The sequence below is a fragment of the Octopus bimaculoides genome, chromosome 5 (genome assembly GCF_046866305.1).
Source record: "Octopus bimaculoides isolate indiv1 chromosome 5, ASM4686630v1, whole genome shotgun sequence".
NCBI lineage: Eukaryota > Metazoa > Mollusca > Cephalopoda > Octopoda > Octopodidae > Octopus > Octopus bimaculoides.
The window spans coordinates 87,129,656-87,152,213 of NC_142932.1; the positions used below are offsets into that span (position 1 = coordinate 87,129,656).

General features: G+C 36.4%; 1 protein-coding gene across 1 annotated transcript in view; it reads left to right on the forward strand.

Moving 5' to 3' along the window:
- Positions 1–11,954, forward strand: part of LOC106879334 (estradiol 17-beta-dehydrogenase 2) — a 15,710-nt gene extending 3,756 nt beyond the window's left edge. The window contains exons 2-5 of the mRNA XM_014928843.3: positions 5,366–5,578; positions 6,776–7,096; positions 8,835–8,942; positions 10,753–11,954. Of these exons, the coding sequence (XP_014784329.2) occupies positions 5,366–5,578; positions 6,776–7,096; positions 8,835–8,942; positions 10,753–10,967 (857 nt within the window). The 3' untranslated portion in view covers positions 10,968–11,954. The remainder of the gene's footprint in view (positions 1–5,365; positions 5,579–6,775; positions 7,097–8,834; positions 8,943–10,752) is intronic.
- Positions 11,955–22,558: the final 10,604 nt, after the last annotated feature.

The following is a 22,558-nucleotide window of genomic DNA, read 5'->3' on the forward strand; positions in this document are numbered from 1 at the left end:
TAGTGGGCCTGGCTACTTTACTACATAATAATCTAATTCAGAGGATATAATGTAGAGTCCTACGCAGCTGAATTCCATGAGATCTAATCTATGAAATTATTTCAAGAGGAGCATACAGACCATAAAAAGTTATGAGGCATGAGAGGCAAATATATTTAAACACTTAATATCCATAGAATTATAGCTGCTTTGTAACTTTCATCATGTAATAATAATTTCAGCATATAGTAAACTATGTTTATGTAATTTATTCTACACAACATACATGGTATGCATTATACAATACAATTGTATCTTCATAAATCAATGCAAATAAAGAATGCTAGCTCATCAAATCACCAGCACATCATAATTAGACCGATGATTCAACTCCTTGGTGTAACCATGATGTTCTGGTGATCTGAAGAATTAGCCCTCTGTATGGGCATTGATTTATAGTTGTAGAATTGTAATGTGCAATATGCAGTGTACATATTTGTGTAGACATGTAGAGTAATTTCTTATCCATTGAAATTACTATTACATGATGAGGGCTGGGAAATGGCTGTAATCTTACAGATATTAAGCGGTTAAATAGATATTTTCACCTCTTGTACCTCCTGATTTTTTATAGTCCCACTCTCAAATAGGAGCCAATACACCACTAACTCACCCACTGCCCCCATTTTGTTTTCAGAAAATAAGTGCACAGTTATCTGTGGAATGGTGAAATTAATTTAAATGACATGAAAAAGTTGAAATATTATCAATTTTATTTAGTGTTTTCAATGGTCAATGTAAAAACAAACTTTGCTTTTATAAAGATACATAGACATTACAGTGAAATAGACAGTACATGGATTGCTAGAAATAGGAACCAATACACCACCAAGTCAGCTCTACCCAATCCAGTTTTGGAAAATAAGTGAATAGTTATCTGTGGAATGGTGAAATTAATTTAAATGTCATGAAAAACCTGAAATATTATCAATTTCATTTAGCATTTTCAACGGTCAATGTACAAACAAACTTTGCTTTTTATAAGGATAGAGATGTATGCATGTATGTATGTATCTATCTATCTATCTATCTATCTATCTATCTATCTCTCTCTCTCTCTCTCTCTCTCTCTCTCTCTCTCTCTCTATATATATATATATATATATATATATATATATATATATATATATATATATATAAAGATACATACATTCATGTACACACAAACATACATATATGTGTGCGTGTGTATATATATATATATATATATATATATATATATATATGTATATATAATTTAGAGAAAAACCACTATTAAATAATCCAATAAAGAAGAATTTTATTCATACTCTCCAGAAAATAATATATCATAAAAGACTTATTAAAAAAATCAATAAAATACAAAAAGAATGACTATATCATTTACTAGTCATCCTTTTTGTATTTTATTGATTTTTTGAATAAGGTTTTTATGATATATTTATTTTCTGGAGAATATGAATTAACTTCTTTATTGAATTATTTAATAGTGGTTTTTCTTTAAATTATATACATATATATATTTTATATTGGGAAATTTGATTTAGCATTGCTAAATTGAATTTTTCCCTGTAAGTTTTGGAATTTATTCCCTAATATTATTATATATATATATATATATTTATTCCCTATTATTATTATTATTATTATTATTATTATTATTATTATTATTATTATTATTATTATTATCATTATATATATATATATATATATATATATGAAGGCATGTGGCCTAGTGGTTAGGCTGTTGTAGTCACGATTACTGGATCATAGGTTTGATTCCCTGACTGGGTGGTGCATTGTGTTCTTGAGCAAAACACTGTATTTCACATTGCTCCAATCTCCCTTTGATCAGGTGGGGGTTGATGGCCAGCTCACCTAGCCAGTGGGGTGGCATTATTTGAAGGCTAAAACACAGCAAATGTGAATTATGACCAGTGATGTGTAACAACATCTGATAGCCTGGTCAATCATGTGATACATATGTACACATATATGTGTGTTGCTTGCATAAGAATTTAAAAACTTCTGGAGAGCATGAAATAATTCATTATATATGGTTGCCTTTTTATATCAAAAGGTATTTTTTTAACCCACTATATACATGTTATCATTTAGGAGCTCTAGGAGTTCAACCATTTAAAACTAATTGTGTTTTGTGTGTTTGTGTTTGTGTGTGTATGTTGACACACAAGACTTTTAAGCTTGTGTTCTGTATTCTCAATGGCCTGGCCATATTCCTATATACATACCACCACTCAAAATAAATACAAATGTATTCACTTCTCTTTCACAGTAATACTACTCATATTTAACCATGGGAAGTGTGTGCAATCAACCATGGAAAGTGTTTTGTTTGTGCCCAGTATGTGGCTGTATGTCTCTGTAATTGTATATGTACATGAGTCACACACATGCACGTACAGACACTCATGCACACACACACACACGCACACACACACACACATACATACACACACACATGTATGTGTATCTTTTATAGTTTCTTTTATCTTTTACTTGTTTTAAACATCAGACTCGGCCATGCTGGAGCATGCCTTCAGGAATTTTAGTCACAATAATAGATCTCAGAACTCATTTTCTTTTTAAGCCTGGTACTTTTTCTACTGGTCTCTTATGCTGAACAGCTAAGTTACGAGGATATAAATACACCAACACTGGTCGTGAAGTGGCGGTGGGCGACAAACACTCTTTACATTTATTGTACAAAACTGTTCATCTTATTTGTAAGTTTGTCTAATGAGTCACTTTTTTCTGTATTTAAGGTAGTAAATTAGCCAAATTCTACTTAAATAAGTATAGTGTTATTTGTAAACAATAATAAAATAAGTTTTAATATTCAAACTTTAATTTTAGCTGCAATATTTTAAGTAAAAAATTTTCTTATTCTTTACTTTACTGGAAGTAATAGTTTGTCATATACTTTTACAGGTGTAATAACTTGTCCTGTACTTTTCCAGGTTTATAATCTTAAGAATATAACTTTTCATGCTTGCATTTTTCCATGTAATCCATAATTTTTCCCGGCATTGCTATTATAAGATAATTAATAATGTGTCAATTAATAATTTAAGATTTTACCTTATAAAATACTAAAAGATAATATTTCAATTTTTCCATGTAAGTGATGATAATATTTCAATTTTTTCCATGTTTAATTAAAAAATATGTTGTGATTGAATTATTTGATATTACCCATCCACATCAAACTAATGTCAGGGATTTTTACCAGGTTGTTGGTTGCACCATGGCTCACCAAAAGTTACAAACAACAAAACCCCAAAACCATCAGTTACCAGGCTCACCTTAAGTAACCTAATTTTGCAATATTCGGAGGTCACAAGAATTCATTCAACAAAAAAGAAAATTTCCAATCATTCCAGAATTGGTAGGGAGAACCCCCCACCTAATTTTTTCTGAACCAAAATAAGAGATTTGCAGCATATTAGGAGGTCAGGGTACTTGATTCCATGCAAAAAATCAAATTTTTTGTTTTTTTTTCTTAGTGAAAATCGTGCAGGTATTAATATAGAAATTTACCATAATATTGTTGTTATTTAGCCCCAAATCAACCCCGATACTGCAAATGTATCATCAAAGACATTCCAGCCATCAGAAAACCTTCTTTTTAGGGATAATCTAGGACATTACATACAATGGGCGTGTGATTTAGGTAGGCTGCTATTTTGAGTGTGTCGAGCAACCAGGTAGAGGCTCTTTCATTGGTTCGATTGCGTGATCAGATTTTTTTACATATATATGCAATATGTATATATATTATTGGCAGAAGTTAGAGAGTAAGTCAAAAGCTGAGAGTTTCATGTATTGGCACTTATCAAACACTAATTTGTCCATTGTCACTCTGTAACTTGTGATGAAATAACTTCTGAAATACAAAATTTTGTCGAAACGTTAAGAGTAAACCCTGTTCTATGTGATACATTCTACCAGTATTGGAAGATTCAAAGTGTTTAGTTAAAAAAAAATTAATTAAATAATCTGTACGTCAAATTGAATAGATCCGAAATGGATGAAAGGTAAAGTCGACCTTGGTGAAATTTGAACTCAAAATGTAAAGACAGATAAAATACCACTAAGCATTTCACCCAGCACACTAACATTTCTGCCAGCTCACCGACTTAAAACGTAGACATTCATTTTAGAAATATATTCTTTATTCTTATTGCTTGTGGCTTTACTTCTTACTTCCTCACTTACTGACATTAAATTTCATGACATTTTACCTCATAACCATTTTTCTACTAATTTTTGTTCAATGAGACTAATGATTCTGAATTCCTCATGCATTTTTCTATAATTTAAGCCTAAGAAAAGTATACTTTTATTTTAAAATTAAAAAAATTTATGTTAATTGAAGACGAGTATCTGCCTTACTGCCCACCTTGAAGTCTGACATATTTTGATGTAGCTTTTTTTCTTCTAAACCAAATCTCAAACTATTTATGCCAAAGTGTAGCTGAGGAGGTGTCCTCTTTAAAATTATTAACAGTTTGCAATTTAGTTGAGAACTGAGTTAGTGGTGAAGCTTAGAAGCTGCTGCAATTGATGAAATGGTGGACTTAAGAATATATTCGATCACTACCGTGGTTGAATGATATGTATATATATATATATATATATATATATATATATATATATATATATTGGACACTAAACTCCGCTTGCGAAGACCTGTTGAGGCAAGTGAAACCGAAATCGATCTAAATTCGACGACTGGCAACCATGCCAATGTCGTCTCCTTCATTGGACACTAAACTCAGCTTGCAAAGACCTGTTGGGGCAAGCGAAAGTGAAATCGTGATGGCACCTGTGCCCAGAGTCGCCTTCTTGGCACTTGTGCCGGTGGCATGTGTAAAGACATTCAAGCGAGATCATTGCCAGTGCTGCTGGACTGGCTCCTGTGCAGGTGGCACATAAAATACACCATTTTGAGTGTGGCCATTGCCAGTACCGCCTGACTGGCCTCCGTGCCGGTGGCACGTAAAAGCATCCACTACACTCTCGGAGTAGTTGGCGTTAGGAAGGGCATCCAGCTGTAGAAACTCTGCCAAATCAGATTGGAGCCTGGTGTAGCCATCTGGTTCACCAGTCCTCAGTCAAATCGTCCAACCCATGCTAGCATGGAAAGCGGACGTTAAACGATGATGATGATGTTAATGATATATATATACATATATATATATATATATATATATATATATATATATATATATATATATATATATGCATGTATGTATATATATGTATAATATATACATATTATTGTAGATGGATATTCAATTACATTTTTTTTCTATCCCTTCAGGTTGTGATCAGGGATTTGGCCATGGGCTAGCAGTGAGACTTGACAAGCTGGGATTCATTGTGTTTGCAGGATGTCTGTACAAAGATGGTGAAGGTGCCCATTCATTGCAGAGAAAGTGTTCTAGCAGACTTCATGTCTTGCAGCTTGATGTCTCAGATTGCAGCCAAGTTGAGAATGCATTTGAAAAGGTTAAAGACATTTTAGGAGAAGAATGTAAGTATAGAAAGGCTTTTCTCTTTGCTTAAATTTTTTAGAGGATAAAAAAGAGCAGTACTTATGACCCATTTGAAGGCTTCAGATGCTTGTGGGTGAAAGGGTATATGTTAACCTTAGACTATAAACCATAACTTAATGCTCACGGCAGGGCACGCTCTACTACATATATTAATTCCAATCACAGAGTGAGTAATCTACCCTAATTTAGAATCCATTGACCCTCAAGTATCCTGGCCTCCCAAGTACCCTTTAATCAGAGTGCTTTTGAAGACCTGTAGAGTAGAATTATCTCTTACATGAAAAAACAACATGTGGGCTGGTAAAAGGAAAAGCACCTAGCTATAAAATTCTACCTCAAAATCTGTTCCCTTTCAAGCTAGCACAGAAAAATAAACATTAAACAAAACACTGTGAAACAAAACACTTCCAGTGAATTTGAACTTAAAACTAATGAGTTATAAATTTAATAAGGCATTTATTTAGAAGTTTTGTCTAGTTACATGTGGTGCAACCAGTCATTATTTGTAAGTGGATATAGCATGACAGCATGTATCATGCTTTCAGTAGTTGTTTTAGGTGCCTTTGTAGTTGCAAACACACATAAACACCCTCTTGGCCTCCTCACACTTGATACAGCAAAACATTCAGGATGTGACAGGTGGAGGGAGAGAGGGCAGCACCAATATTCAGCTGGTACCCATTACAGCTGAGTAGAGTGGAACTACATGAAGAGCAGTGCTCATTACCCTTTTGGAAGCTTCTGACCCTTTTGGAAGCCTCTGACCCTGGCTGGTGGAAGAATGTAAGCTATACTAAAACTAGACACCTTGTTTAGTTGCTTGTAACAGTGTAGACTCTGTTAAACATATTGATTTCAATTACAGACTGAGTAAGCTTCCCTGCTACCACTCTTATAGTCTCATCTAATTCTAAGACCATGTGCCTTCACTTACATGTAGCAGCCACACAATTGTAACTGATACCCACTGTAGCTACTATTAGAAGGTGTGTGTGTGTGTGTGTGTGTGTGTGTGTGTGTGTGTGTGTGTGTGTGTGTGTGTGAATGTTAAGACTGAAGAAAGTTTGAAATTCCAATATAAAATTGATACAAATTGAAATTCTGTTGCAATGTAAAGAACAACAATTATGAATACCCACTTCTTTGGCTAACTCTACAATCTTTGCTTTTTCCAGCTTTGTGGGGATTGGTTAACAATGCTGGAATATGTTACATAGGCAATTCAGAAATAATATCTACAGATGATTCACTTAAGATTATGGATGTCAACTTTCGAGGGCCATTCCTGTTGTGCCGCAAATTCTTACCTTTACTCCGCAGAAGTCAAGGTCGGATTGTAAATGTATCCAGTAATGCTGGTTTAGCTCCAGTAGCTTTGATGGGTGCCTACTGTTGCTCAAAATCTGCTCTCTTCATGCTGTCAGAAGTTCTCCGTGCTGAGAATGAGCAGTGGGGAGTGAAAGTATCCACAATTGTGCCCAGTGGTTATAAAACAGGTAAGCATTAGTTATATATCAGCTAAAGTACATCAAAATATTTAATACAATAAAACAATGTTATTTCAATATATTTATAAAATATTACAGTACTAAAATATAATACTCTTCAGGTGATAAAATTATTAGTAGTATTGTATTTGTTCAAGCTTTACATTCTGAGATCAACCTGGCCTTTCATCTTTTTATAATCAGTAAAATAAATATCAGTTGAGTACTGGAGTTGATGTAGTCAACTGGCCCAGATCCCTACAAAATTTCAGGCCTTGTGCCTATTGCAGAAATGATGATTTTAACCCTTTAGCATACTTACTACTCTGTCAAATACAATGCTTATTTATTAACATTATTTTAAATTAGCCATGAATTATCTTGTAGCTTTGAGATTTTGATGATGTGATTGTTTGTTTTTAGAATAACATTATAGGGGTAGGTGTGAGAGACCAGATCTGACCAGTTTGAACAAAAAAAAGGTGGAATATTTTAGCTGGATGTGGCCAGTTTAAATGCTAAAGGGTTAAAGCACTCTTAACAATACCAACTAAGTATTTACTGATAGTGTGATTCTACACTGAGTGAAGAATCTAATTTATTGTGAAAGCCAAGTTCACTGGAACTTCAAGTTTCATCTGCCAAAACTTGATGTCCCAGTCATCTTGATTTTCCAGAATATCAAAATTTTCAACTTTAGTTAAATTTGAAGTAATTCTTAAAAACTAAAAAAAAAAAAAAAAAAAAAATGGTACCCTGTCGATTGTGACGATAAGGGATCCAGTTGATCTGATTAACAGAACAGCCTGCTCATGAAATTAATATACAAATAGCCAAACACTCCACAGACATGCGTGCGTACCCTTAACATAGTTCTCAGGGAGATTCAACATGGCGCAGAATGTGACAAGGCTGGCCCTTTGAGTTACAGGTATATCTCAATTTTGCCAGCTAAGTGGACTGGAGCAAAGTGAAGTAAAGTGTCTTGCTCAAGGGCATAACATGCTGCCAGGAATTGAACTCACAGCCTTATGATTTTGAGCCAAATACCCTATCCATTAAGCCATGCACCTTTACAAAGTTATACTTGTAATTATGCTAACTCCATTACTGCAAAAAATCAAGTATATTGACTCAAAATTTCAACTGTGGAAAGCAGTTTTATATAACAATCTATTTTTTGTTGGAGAATGTCATACTTAAGGCTATATTTTTGTTGAAATGTCAAACTTATTGAGGCAATGTGACTTGTGAAAAATGCCAATTCTATTTTTTTTTTGTTTTTTATAGTTACTGGAATAACCATCAAATTTAATTTTGTGGTTAAAGGGTTGACAGCTTGAATTGAATTGTACATTGTTACAAATTTATTAAAGGTGGTGAACTGGCAGAATGCTGGCAGCATTTCTTTCGGCCTTACATTCTGAGTTCAAATCTTGCTGAGGTTGACTTTGCATTTCATCTTTTCAGAGTTGATAAAATAAGCACTAGATGAGCACTCGGTTTCTAGTAATCGATCAGCTCTCTCTCTCAAACAAAATTTCAGCCCTTGTGTCTATAGTAGAAAGCATTATAAGATTGTTATTATTTGACATAAAGAATGTTGTTGTTTTCTGAAAAATCTGTTGTTTTCTTGAGTTTTATTGTCACATGTGTCAGTCTTCTCCAAATTGTCACATATGAAGCCTTTGAGAAATTTTCTAGTTGCAATTGTTTCATCAGTTCTAAAAATATTTATTACTTTCAGGTATAATTTCTTATGACAAAGTTGAAATGGCTCAAAAATGGTGGCAGCAAGCACCAAAGATTGTACAGAAAGATTTTGGGAGAGAAGGATTTTTTATCAACACAAAACGTGAGCATCAAATGTTTTATGCCTTTTTAAAAAAATATTTACATTACTTTATATATTTGATACTAGAAAGAATTTTTGCCATCATATTTCTTCAGTAGAAGCTATTATGCAATGCAGCCCCATTTCAACATAATCAAATAATATTATACAGAAGAACATTTATCACATTGATGTGAATGAATACTGATCCATTAAAAAATATTGGCTCCTCTAATTTAAGGTAAAATGTCTAGTAAGCCTCCTTATTTGAAACTTGAGGAAAAAATATTTAGTTAAAAAAACGTCGTATATAGAAATTGTTTGTTTGTGCTTTCATGAAATATTGTCATGTGTTTAAGTGAATATTGCCTCATGTTTAAGGAAACATTGTTATGTGCATGAGTAATTATTACACAAGACCAGTAATTTTGCAGGGGGTGGGGATTAACCAATTACATTGACTCCAGTACTTGACTAGCACTTTATTTCACTGACTCCGGCAGGATGACTGGCAAAGTCAACCTTGATAGGATGTGAACTCAGAACATCAAGGACTGGAACACATGTTGTAAAGTATTTTTTCTGATGTTCTAATGATTCTGCCAAACCATGAATTTAAGTAAATAATGCCTTGTGTTTAAGTAAATATTGGCATGGAGTTTGAGAATATGAAATGATATTGACTTATGATTTGAGATTTCAAAATGACATATGGGAAACTTTCAGGTCATCAGATCTGGATTTATGAATTCAGGTTAATTAATTATCAGTTTACTCCATTAATAATTCACACCTTGATTGTGGTAGTGGGGGCTTGCATATCACTATGACCTAAAGTGCTATAATGATAGAAGTTTTACTCCTGTCTGGTCTAACTAGGCTGGACAGGTTTGAAGTGAGGGATAAGATTAAATGAGAATCCTACCAAAAACTTTGAGAAGCAGTATGATGGATGCAAAATTTTGGCAGAGGAATCATTTAAGCAATGATCAATAATGAAATCCACTAGATGATGGAAGATGGAGTCAAATCAATTCAACTGATTGATAACATCTATAGAAATGGTAAACACAGATGTCATTTGGATACCAAAGAATTTAGAATGACTTTAATTCTACCTAAACATTCATTCCATATTACTCATTTTATCATCAAGCATGAAGAACATTGTGTTCAAAAAATCAGCTACAGAACAAAAACAAGCAGCCTCCACCTCTGAAAAACACTAATAAATGTAGACGAAATGTAAACATTTCATGATATCCTCTCAAGCTTTAATTTGTTTGCACTTAAAATACAATCAACCAACTGCCTGAATTAGCAACTGGAGCAGATGTCAACATTGATATCATATACTTTCAAGAACACCATCTTATTCATGATAAGTTAAATGTCAAGCTTTCAGATGCAGCAACATCAACAACAACAGCAATAGCAGTAACTATAACACCACCACCACCAACAACAACAATAACAGTTGCAGTAACAGCAGCAGCAGCAGCAGCAGCAGCAGGAGTAACAACAGCAAAAACCATTTGAGAAATAATATCAATAGCAGTAGTAGTAGCAGTAACAACAGGCAGCAACTTAAGGATTTGCTCATGGCAGTTTTAATTATCTCCATATCAAGTACCTATAGAGCCAAGAGTATTCAACAAACAGTAAGGTACTTAGCTGTAGAAAGTAAAAATTGTTAATAAATTAAACAGGCAAAGTTGTTGTCACAATATGGTTATTGTGGTTGTTGAATGAATGTAAAAGTTATAAAGAATAGAAACTGTATAAATGAGAAGGAAGGATTTCATTAAAATCTTGTCTTGGTTATTTTCAGATACTGACAGCATGTTATCCAGTGACTTCTCTCCGGTGTTTGAAGCAATGATAGATGGCCTGCTTTCACCAGAACCCAAACAAATTTACTACAAGGGGTTTCTATCACGCTTGATACCTTTTCTCTACTCACATCTACCTTATTGCTTATGGGAACCAATTGCAGGTATTCTCACTGAATGGTTTGAGTTTACACCAGCATATAACCCAAAATGAAGGAGTTAGGGATAGTTTTAACTAAGTAATTTGAAAGTAATTTTTAAAAAACTATCTAAAGAAAAAGTATCATAATTGGAATGCAAATAAAGAACGTATAATGAGGAAAAATCTGATGATGAACAATTCTTTTGATTCAAATATCTTTGTCATTTGCGAAATCGCAACATTCTGATACTTTTATGGTTTAGGGACATTACGCATGTTGAACATCTGATGTATATCGCTGTTCATCTCATATTAAATGTATACTGTGTAACATAGTATAGTGTACATCATACATTTTACTATTCACCATAATGTACATCAAACTGTACATCATAATGTACATCAAATGATAGTTTTTTTCTGTACACCTTGTGACACATCATCGTGTATGTCATAGTGTACATCACACAGTACATCTTATGACACATCATAGTGTACACCATATAGTATTTCTTACTATATATTATAGTGCAGAACATAAGGTGCATCATGATTTATATCTTACAGTACATTTTAAAGTATATCACAGTGTACATCATAATGTACATCATAGCATAAACCAGTCTAATTATATAATTTCGTCCAAGAGAAGAGAGTTTATTATGCTGATCATTTTGCCCTTTCATAAAATATTTATTTTGTCTGCTATTCTGCCTGCATATGCTATAATTCATTGTAATATATTTTCAAACTGTATTTTTCTAATGCTTTCAATCTCATGTTTGTACTTCCCTGCTGGAAAAATAATTTAAAACAAACTTGTTATCTTGTACTTGTCCACTTTATCAAGATTTATTTTAAGATGTTTAAACCTTGAAGTATTTTTCTGTAGCAGAACACTCTTCTTATATGACTTCAGCATTGGTGGTCTTGGTTTTTGTAAAGAAATTGTGTCAAATACTTGAATTTTTTTTTTCCAATTCGGTGACTACTTGTAATGACTTAAACAAATGCAGTATATCTACATAAATAAATAAAGTTTAATGATTAACAAATGAATTTTTGGCTAATATTTAGTTTGTGTTAATTACTTAACAGAATCACTATTGAAGATAATCCCTGATTATCAATTATTCATCAGAGAAAGTTAGTGAAATATGTCTTTCAATTGTTTAATAAATACTTCTGTTGACAACTATTTCTAATAGTTTAGCTGAGAAGAGGAGGATTTATACTTTCTCACAGAAATGTCAAGATTAAGACAATGGCTATCTTTACTGTCTTTTTTATTTTATTTATTCATTTATTTTTTTTGGTAATCCATTAAAATTATTACTTATGGAATATATTTAAGACTTACTGATTATTTTTTAAGGAACTTGCTTTGAAACCATTTGGTCTCAGGTTCAGTTCCACTGCCTGGAATCTTGGGCAAGTGTCTTTGACTATAGCCCCAAATCAACCAATGCTTAATGAGGGAATTTAGTAGACAAAAACTGTGTGAAAGCCCACCTTATATACACACATACATACATATATATATATATATATATATATATATATATATATATATATATATATATATATGGTAATGTCAATGTGAATACCCGTCAGAGTGTAAGTATCTTGAGAGAAAAGCTGAACATTAGAAGCATCAGTTGTGGCGTGCAAGAGAGACGATTGCGCTGGTATGGACATGTGGTGAGAATGGATGAGGATAGCTGCGTCAAAAAGTGCCACACCCTAACAGTTGAGGGAACCCGTGGAAGAGGTAGGCCCAGGAAGACCTGGGCTGAGGTGGTGAGGCAAGACCTTCGTACATTGGGCCTCACCGAAGCGATGACTACTGACCGAGACCTTTGGAAATGTGCTGTGCGTGAGAAGACCCGGCAAGCCAAGTAAGATCGTTGCCAGTGCCCCTGGACTGGTTCTTGTGCGGGTGGCACATGAGATGCACCATTTTGAGCGTGGCCATTGCCAGTACCGCCTGACTGGCTCCCGTAGGATTTTCGAGCGAGATCGTTGCCAGTGCCCCTGGACTGGCTTGTGCGGGTGGCACATAAAAGACACCATTTCGAGCGTGGCCGTTTTCGTGCGGGTGACACGTAAAAGCACCCACTACACTCTCTGAGTGGTTGGCGTTAGGAAGGGCATCCAGCTGTAGAAACTCTGCCAAATTAGACTGGAGCCTGGTGTTGCCATCCAGTTTCACCAGTCCTCAGTCAAATCGTCCAACCCATGCTAGCATGGAAAGCGGACGTTAAACGATGATGATGATGATGATGATATATGGTCTTCTGGTTTTGCAAGTGAAGACGAAAAAATAATTATTTTTGGTCACATAACTGTTTAAAGCATAGGCAGCATGATTTTGGTATGCTTTTTACTGAGTGGGTGAATTATAAAGACTACTAGTTAACATGTGGTGAGTTAGCCGATGTGAACAGGAGGCGATGGTGTTGAACAGGTGGTTTGAAGTCTGCCGAAAGATGATGTGCAATATTGACATGTGATGTACAGAAAGACATGAGCAGTCTTATGTAGTAGCCAGTGCCATGCAGTTGATGTGTGAGATGGTGTCGGGCAATTCATGTGGAACAGTTGACACAGTATTTGGTGTCAAGGAAGTTTGGCGTCAGTAAATAAGTCAGTTTGATGCGACGGTGAATGTGAGTTAGTGAATGCAAACAGTGGTGTCATTGTAAGGTGGAAGGTTTTGAATTTGCTGCAAAAATAATCATTGTGAACTTGGCAACATGAAGAATGTGGAATGGTACCATGAATTTGGAAGTAACAACAGTTCAGTCAAAAAAAAGATAAAAAAACAAATCATTAGACTGGTGAATAAAAGAAGAGATTACTAAAAGAAGCCAACACATTTCAGAGGTAAATAAAAGAACTCTCTAACAACTCCCTAAAGAAATGTTTAGTTATTCCATAAATGCTTATTCACCTCTTACTTAAAGTTCTTTTATTTTGGTTAGAATCAACAGTTTTGTTTGTTACTTCCAACTCTTCTGACTTCTTTGACTACTGCTTCTTCCACTCTAAGCAAGTTGGTTTGCTGAGCTTGCCTATGGAAGGATATTCAGCTGTAGAAATATTGCCAGATCAGATTGGAGCTTGGTGCAGTCGCTATCTCTCCAGACCTCAGTCAAACCGTCCACCCCATGCTGTCCACCAACAGACGTTAAATGATGATGATGATGATGATGATATGTATAACTGAAAAAATTGGTGTCCAACAAGAAGGAGTGCGGTTAGAGATTTATTTTCAATCACATATTCAAGCTGGCTTGCATATGTGATTGAAAATAAATGCCCAACCATACTTCTTCTTGTTGACTCCAATTTTTTCAATAATTTATTCACACATGATAGAAATCCAAACACAAACCTCGAAGTATCTATAATACTACTACTGGATAGCACATAGTGAAATCTGAAGGATGAGCTTTATACTGTACTCTACTACATTCTTAACAGAATATACCATAACTACACACACACACACACACACACACACACACACACACACACATACATATTCATCATCAGTAGTGATGTATATGCTACTGGATGTCATCAGGTAGACAATAACTGTGGATGTACTGTGCTGTACACAGCATTCTACAAGGTTTATACCTGAATATAATTATAATTTTAACTTTTATGTGTGTGTGTGTGTGTGTGTGTGTGTGTGTGTGTGTGTGTGTGTGTGTGTGTGCGTGTGTATATATAAGTGGTTGGTGTTCGGAAGGGCATCCAGCTGTAAAAACCTTGTCAAAACTGACCTTGCCTGTGCTTGTGCCATGTAAAAAGTACTACTTGCCTCGTCTGAGCTTGTGCCACATAAAAAACACTAAGTCCACTCTGCTGAGTGGTTGGTGTTAGGAAGGGCATCCAGCTGTAAATTTCACTCCTAAGCTATTAATATGGTTCTGGGTGTATATAAGACAGGCTTCTTTCAGTTTCTGTCTACCAAATCTACTCACAAGGCTTTGGTCAGCCCGAGGCTATAGTAGAAAATATTTGCCAAAGGTATCACAGAGTGCAACTGAACTCAGAACCATGTGATTGGGAAGTAAACTTCTTACCACACAGCCAAACTTGCACCTATAGACAAGAATCTTTTATTATAGGCTCAGAGTGACCAAAGTCTTGCTAGTGAAATTCATTAGACAGACACCTTGTGGAATCCTGTCATAGGAGTCACCTTGTGTTTGGGTTGTAGACATATAAAATTACTTGGTCCCCTTGCTCTTCAAGGTTTGTTGCAAGCTTTTAAGTCTCTAACCTCAGAATAATTTTGTTCCTTCCTCCTACAAATAATGGAGACACAAAAAAGAGTCATGGATGCTTGCTCTACTTCATCTGATTGAAAGCCCTCCTCTTTCCCCAACATACAAAAAAATAATCTGAAATCACACCAATTAATATTTCAATGAAATATTTAATTAGGGCATACTTAAAAACCCACGATACTGCCATAAAGTTAAAATAACATTGAAACAAATTAATGAATTAATTTTCTGTGGAAGTGCATAAGGAAACTAAAATTACAAAAATATTTGGTTTGAAAACATAATTAAATTAAAAACAGACTTATGAACTGTGAGTTTCCATCTGAGGTAATTCTATCTTTTATTGAATTGTATCATGTTTCTAAGATAAGTAACACATAATGTGACTGGTGTGAAGTAAGGGTTAAGTTTGTTGGGAAACTTTCAGTACTAGCCTGAACTAAAGTAACTTGATTCACTTACTTTGGAAAAACACATGAACCTCATCCAGTCTCATCTCTATTCAAATGTGTAGCTTTGTTTTTCATCTGAAGCAAATATTAAAGCAGTATGACCCCAGAATAACAACATTAGAAAAATAGCACCAAAAGCACCTAAATCTGTACCTTATATATATCTACATGCTTAAATATATACAAACTCCAAAATATATATTTCTCCATTTCTCTTTCTGTATACTACTACTACTACTACTACTACTACTACTACTACTACATCATCATCATCATCATCATCATCATCACCACCACCACCACCACCGCCACCGCCACCACCACCACCACCACCACCACCACCACCATCTTCTTCTTCTTCTTCTTCTTCCATTACAGGCATGGATTGGACAATTTGACATGAACTGACAAGCCAGAGAGGGCTGTGCCAGGCTCTAATGTCTGCTTTGGTATGGTTTCTAGCACTGAACACCCTTAGTTTTTACAATTGGCTTACAAAATTCTTGATGTGAGTCAGGAAGATGATTACACAAATAATAAACACATGCACTGGTTCTTTCATTCTTATTACTCAATTTGTTAACTTTTAATAAATTAACTAATCGAATGTTTGATGAATCGTTTGGTTAATCAATCAGTTAGGTTTGTTAAAAAATTTTGTTACTGTTCATGACATCATTAATGACATACTCTCTCTGCTCCAGGTGTGCTTCAGGTTTGTCTGCCTGTCTTCTAGTTTAAAGGCGCTATATTTGTATTTATTGCTGAATTGATGTAGTAGGGATACAACTAGGAGTTGATGCATTCTCTTAACAGCTGAAGCTGTTGGGTGGCTATTTAGATCTTGAAGCTGCAGAACACGATGTTTTTCAGGATCTGGTTAGCTTGAGCTTAGAATATTTTGTTTTTGCATTTGGTTTACAAGATTCATGATGTGAATTTGAGTGTTGAAAAAATTTAAACAAACCAAACAGAGTGACTGATTGACCAAATGATTACTGAACAATAATTTCGTGAATTGGTTAAATGCTAATGAATTGACTAATAATAACAATAATGATGATAATAATAATAATAATAATAATAATAATAATAATAATAATAATAATAATAATGATAATAATGATTTCATTTATTTGCCACAAGGGCGAAGGATGAGGGGGGACAATGCAGAGACAGACATAAAGTGTGGGGATTTACATATAATAATTAAATGATAAAAAAAGGTAAGTATACATGGTATACACTGAAAAAGAAGAGGCATATGCATAGCATACAAAGGTAAAGAAAAAAAATAGCGGGTGGGTGGGGATGATAGAGATGTGACCCTTCTGATACAGGAATGCCTCTAGGGATAAGGAACCACACTGTCCAAGATTTCCCTGAAACGCTAGGAGCAAGTGCCCTCAACAATTCCTTCTCTCCAACTCACAGGTTTACACTTAGAAAGGTACCATCTACTCTTGCCATTTTCGCAACTTTCACCCACCTTTCAATAAACTCACTCAAGGATAGCACTTCCCTCTCCACTCTCAATTTCCTTTTCAAGTGAAACTTGAAAAAGTCAATGAAAGCTCTACCAAAGAGGAATGTATCTGTCCTCATGCCTTTCAACTTTTTCCACCAAACAACCTCTTCTGCCATAGCCACTGGGCAAAGGAAATCTGCCTTGCCTGCCCAATTGAAGGAGGGCAGCGGCATGATCTTCACTACAGATTCGGCTGACAGATGGATCCGTCCCACACATGACAGCAGCTGTTCAACATAACCCCACAAGTCAGCAAGGCCCAGACACTGAACAAGAGCATGCAGAACAGTTTCGTCACCCTGCGCACACCTCGGACAAGTCCGTTTCACAACACATCCATGCCTGTAGAGTTTATCTTGAGCCGGTAACGCACCCCGGTAGCACTGACAGGCCAAGGACATCTGGAAATTATCCATGATAGTTCCCGACCAGAAAGTCCTCTGTTACAGACTAGCAGTTCGTTCTTGTCGGTACCCAGAGTCTCCCCCAAGAGCGTCGTCGCACTTCTCCACCACTAATCCTCCATAAATTTCTAAAGCAGAACATCCAGTGATCTCATTGCCCGACTGGTAGAAAGTTGTGAGCGAGCACCTGACGATATTCTAGGCCTCTCGGCCTTTTCTTCACCCAGGACTGCAGCTCCGTCAAGGAGATGAGTTGCGAAAGATGAACCTCATAAACGGCGCCCACACACGCTCCTCATCCAGAAATCGTTGCAGGTGGCGTAACCTGAGAGCGTGTCTGCGCATTAGGAGCTACGGCATACCTAATCCGCCACTCAGAGAATGCTGGCAACAGACTGACCTGTTCGCCACCTAGTCCCATTTCTTATCAACCTGGAGGTCGTGACCAAACCAGACCCTGAGCACTTTAACTGGTCCGGCGGTCCAGTGTCCGACGACACCGTCTGATGGCATCGTCCTGCCTCTCCAGGAGCTCAACCGCAAACCAACCGATTTGTTGGCGTTGATTTTAGCCTCTGCAACCGACTCATATTCTTTTAGGATGGTGCCGACCGTCTCCACTTCGGTGGCATCCGGCACCATGACAGTGACGTCGTCCGTGTATGCTGATACTGCCCATTCTTGTCCCAGTTCGAAAGGGAAGCCCCTTAGCTGTTCCAACTTCCTTAACAGTGGCTCGAGTGCCAATACGTATAGAAGAGGTGACAGCGGGCAGCCATGACGGACCGAGCGTGCGATGCCAAACGGCTCCGATAGGTGGCCGTTTACTTTGACCACTGAAGAGGTGCCGCTGTGCATTGCAGCGATCCAGCCTCTGAAAACGGGACCGAAACCGCCTGCTTTTACGATGGCTTCCAAGTGGCGATGGTCAACCCTATCGAATGCTTTTGATTGATACAAATGGATCAGAGCACCCCGAAGCCAGCTGGAGTCCCAGCCCTCTCTATGATGTATCGCATAAGGTGAAGCACTGGCTCTCATGGGTGCTGATCTTAACTGATTGAAAGTATTTTCATGTACACATTTTGTCTAGGTGTAAAAGATGGGCTGCAGCAAATATTCTGCTCAATACCGCAGATTTGCTTGTTGGTCATTTGACCTTAACTGGTTGAGCATGTCTCTTTGGTAGCTGACAATATGTGCATTTCTGATCACGAGCAGAAGTAGTTGGGGAGCATCATAGCCATGTATTGAGAGGAATTCTTTGGGGTTTGAATAACTCACCTTTGGAAACATGGATGTTTTGTTCAACATTCCTAAGCAACTCTTATTCTGGGACCTTTTGAATGGGATGGGCTGCTCACCCTGAAGAAAATTCTAATTGGGCCCCACCTGCAAGGTCATGCACTGTTTATCTTGACATGAATTTACCATGTCACGCGTATATGGTTGTGATGCTTCATATATTTGTACATCAGTGTCACTTTGATGGCATGTGCTGCTCTCTCACTCAATAGCAGTCTCAGTAACTTGATGCAGTTTCAGACAATGGCTCTTATGGCTTCTGATCTTAACTGACTGGAAGCATTATCATGTATAAATGTTGTCTTGGTGTAAAAGATGGGTACAGCAAATATTCTGCTTAATACCACAGATTTGCTTATCGGTTGCTTGACCTTCACCAGTTGAGCACATCTCTTAGTGGTACATACTAGCATACTGTTTATACGGTCATAGTCTACATACTGTCATAGTGCAAATATTGAGAATATACTGTCATAGTGCAGAATGTCATTCTGTACATTCTGTCAATGCATATAGTACCATAGTGCACATAGTACCATAGTGCACATACTATTATATTGCACATCACATTATTGTTCATTTGCACATACTGCCATACTGCACATAGCGTCATAGTACATTACTTGTACATAGTGTAGTACTGCATATGCTATTATAGTGTCCATTGTGCCATGATGCACTTACAGTATTGATTCACATAGCGTCGTACTGCAAATTGTGCAATAGTGCACATATTGCACATGATACCTTATTGTTTATAGCGGGACGCTGACCTTAATACCGTAGTGTATATGCTGTCATAACTGCACATAGTACCATAGTGTACTTACTGTCATTGAGTACATAGTGCTATTGTGTGAAGACTCTCATGGTGCATATAGTGCTATTCGGCACAAAGTTTCTCATATACATAGTGTTGTACTGCACAAATCATAGCCCCAATACCACTGACAGCGGCATCATCGTCATCATCATCATCATCATCTCAGCCATTGCCACCATCTCAACCATTACCACTATAGTCACTACAACGACTACCAATACGATCATTAACATTCTTCTTCTCCTCAATTTGATATCCAGTTTTACCATAGTCGTCTTGATAATTTTTAAAATGTTTAAAATAATAATCTTAGTGCGCTGAAAATTTGTCAAATTAACTTCCCAAAGCTAATTAGTTCACTCCGTATAAAATAAGGCGTAGTTTCTCAGTGACTTCAGTTGTTTCTTCTTAATATCACATGGTAACAAGTTAAATGAACTTTCACAAAGAATTAATCGGTTTGATACAAGGGCATCGTGTTGATGTAAAAACTTGCAGTACAGACGTCGTGGTTTCATTTTCCTGTAGGACTTCATTAGGTTTTAAACATAAAATATACGTTCGAGATAGCAAATTTTAAAAACTTCTATCTCTCTCTGTCACACATACGCACGCGCACACGAGTTATATCAAAAATAGAGCAAAACCATTCATTTTTATTAATTGACATAAGGTATTTAAATTCTCCATGTTGGTAGAGTGATTCTTCCTCTATAGTAACTCTTCTCGTTCTTCGACGCAGACAAATATTGAGTTGTAGACAGCAGCAAAGCAACGTGCTGTCATCGAGTCCCTTATGAAGGAGGAAATGCGTGCTGTCCAACATTCACGGTGTCACCGTTGACAAGAGCAATGCACACAGGTGGATGACAAAGTTGAATGAAGTCGAAATCAGCATTTAAGATAAAGTATGCATCAACTGCCACTACTAATATGAATCACTACTGAGTGGGTGGATTGATTCGCATACAGGTGAGTCACAATCTGTGAGATTGTTGCATAAGTGGACTGTGGTGGAAGACTTTGGGTATCAGAAAGTGTGGACAAAGTGATTTCCAAGGCAGCTGATACCCATTTGAAGGAGAGAAGGGCGATAGTCTGCACTTATCTGATGAGTGTTGGAAACCAATGAAGACACATTCTTTCCCAATCTGTTGACTGGGGATGGAACGTGGATGAGCTGGGAACGAAGGTTCAACTCATAGAATGGCGTCACACCCTTCTTCAAGACGTATGAAATTAAAAAGTCAGTAATCGTCAGAGAATGTCATGGCGACATTGAATTCCTGAGAGTTACTCTGAAACGATCAAAAGTTTAGATTCTCTAAGGTGGAAGAGACCGATCAAGAATCTAAAAACAATCTCCATTCACCATGACAATGTGCAACCACACACATTTTTGACAACAAATTTGCAAATTGGCTAATCGGTACTTTGCCGTTCAATGTACAACCTGGATCTAGTATCGTCTGACTTCAGTCTGCTCGGTTCGATGAAGGAGAGCCTTCAGAGACAATGAGTTGATAATTTAGACAAGATAAAAATTGGCCGTAAAGAAGTGAGTACATCAGTGTACACCCGAAGTTTTTCAAAGCGGATTTGAAAGTTGGATTCAATGACAATGCAAATACATTGCTTTTGATAGAGACTACGCTGACTGAACAAACTGTGCATGTTGATAAACGAAGAAAAAAAAATGTAGAAACTGAATTTCTCTTCCTGGCTGAGATTCGAAATCGAATCCAAAAGTTCTCTCGTGTCAAAGCAAGCGGGAAAATCTCTGTTGTGTGAAAAGGAACATTGATTGATGTGTTTCCATTCGACCTCCGACCTGGCTGTGTTACGGAAAGTTCAAATGGACAGCAAGTGACCTAAATGTGTACAGGCTACTATTATAATGATATATCCACCCTTCTAGCTGGAACGGGCCACTATAAATGCCAGTGCTTTGTAGGCAGACAAAAACAATGAGCTGAAGGGAACTAGAGAGATAGCCACGGACCCGACAGAGTAAAACCCGGCAGAGAGATAACACAGCAGCAGTGATGGGCACACACAGACACAAAGTATGTATTTATACTGTCTCGCCCCATCAACATTCTCTCCACGTTCTTACTTCCGTTTTACTTCGCACATTTCTTGGTGTACACAATTTCGCTGACTCGAAGTAGTTGGCTAACATTATGTAGCGGCATATTTGTTTAATATTTTAAATCAAGTTTCAAGTATCAAATAAGTAAATACAACTACGATTAAATAAATGATGTTTTTCATCGATACTGGTCCAACGCGCCTGATATTATCTGCTACACCTGACAATACCACATTCCGCTACGTATTTACATTTGTATTACTTTTGGTTCAATCTCTGTATATGTCTATGCCTGACCTTGCTTTGAGTCCTCAACCCGTTGATAGAATCGTAATGTAGGGGACACCGAGACATAATGTCTTTGGTAATTTTAACCTCGGGGTCTGCCCCTCTTCGGATCTAATCATAGCTTATTTCTTTTAGAAGAGAAAAAGCCAGAAGGAAAGAGAAGGGCGGAGACGGACTATATGTAATCTGAACCTTTCCCCGCTTATTTATTATTTTTTTTACGGAATACCACGTTTTAAGCTATGGAGATTCCGATTCTGAAAAAAAATTTTCAAAAATCTCAAATTCAAAATTTCGATTATCCCCCCCCCCCCCCAGTTTTTATATAGATCGACACCCGGTGGAAAAAGTGAAAAAAAAATAGTGTAGTAGTTGAAGTGCACCTTATAGGAAATAAATATGAAGGAAAAAATGCGCTTTGGCAAACGGGGTTAGGGTTAGGGTTAGGGTCGGGGTTAGGGTTAGGT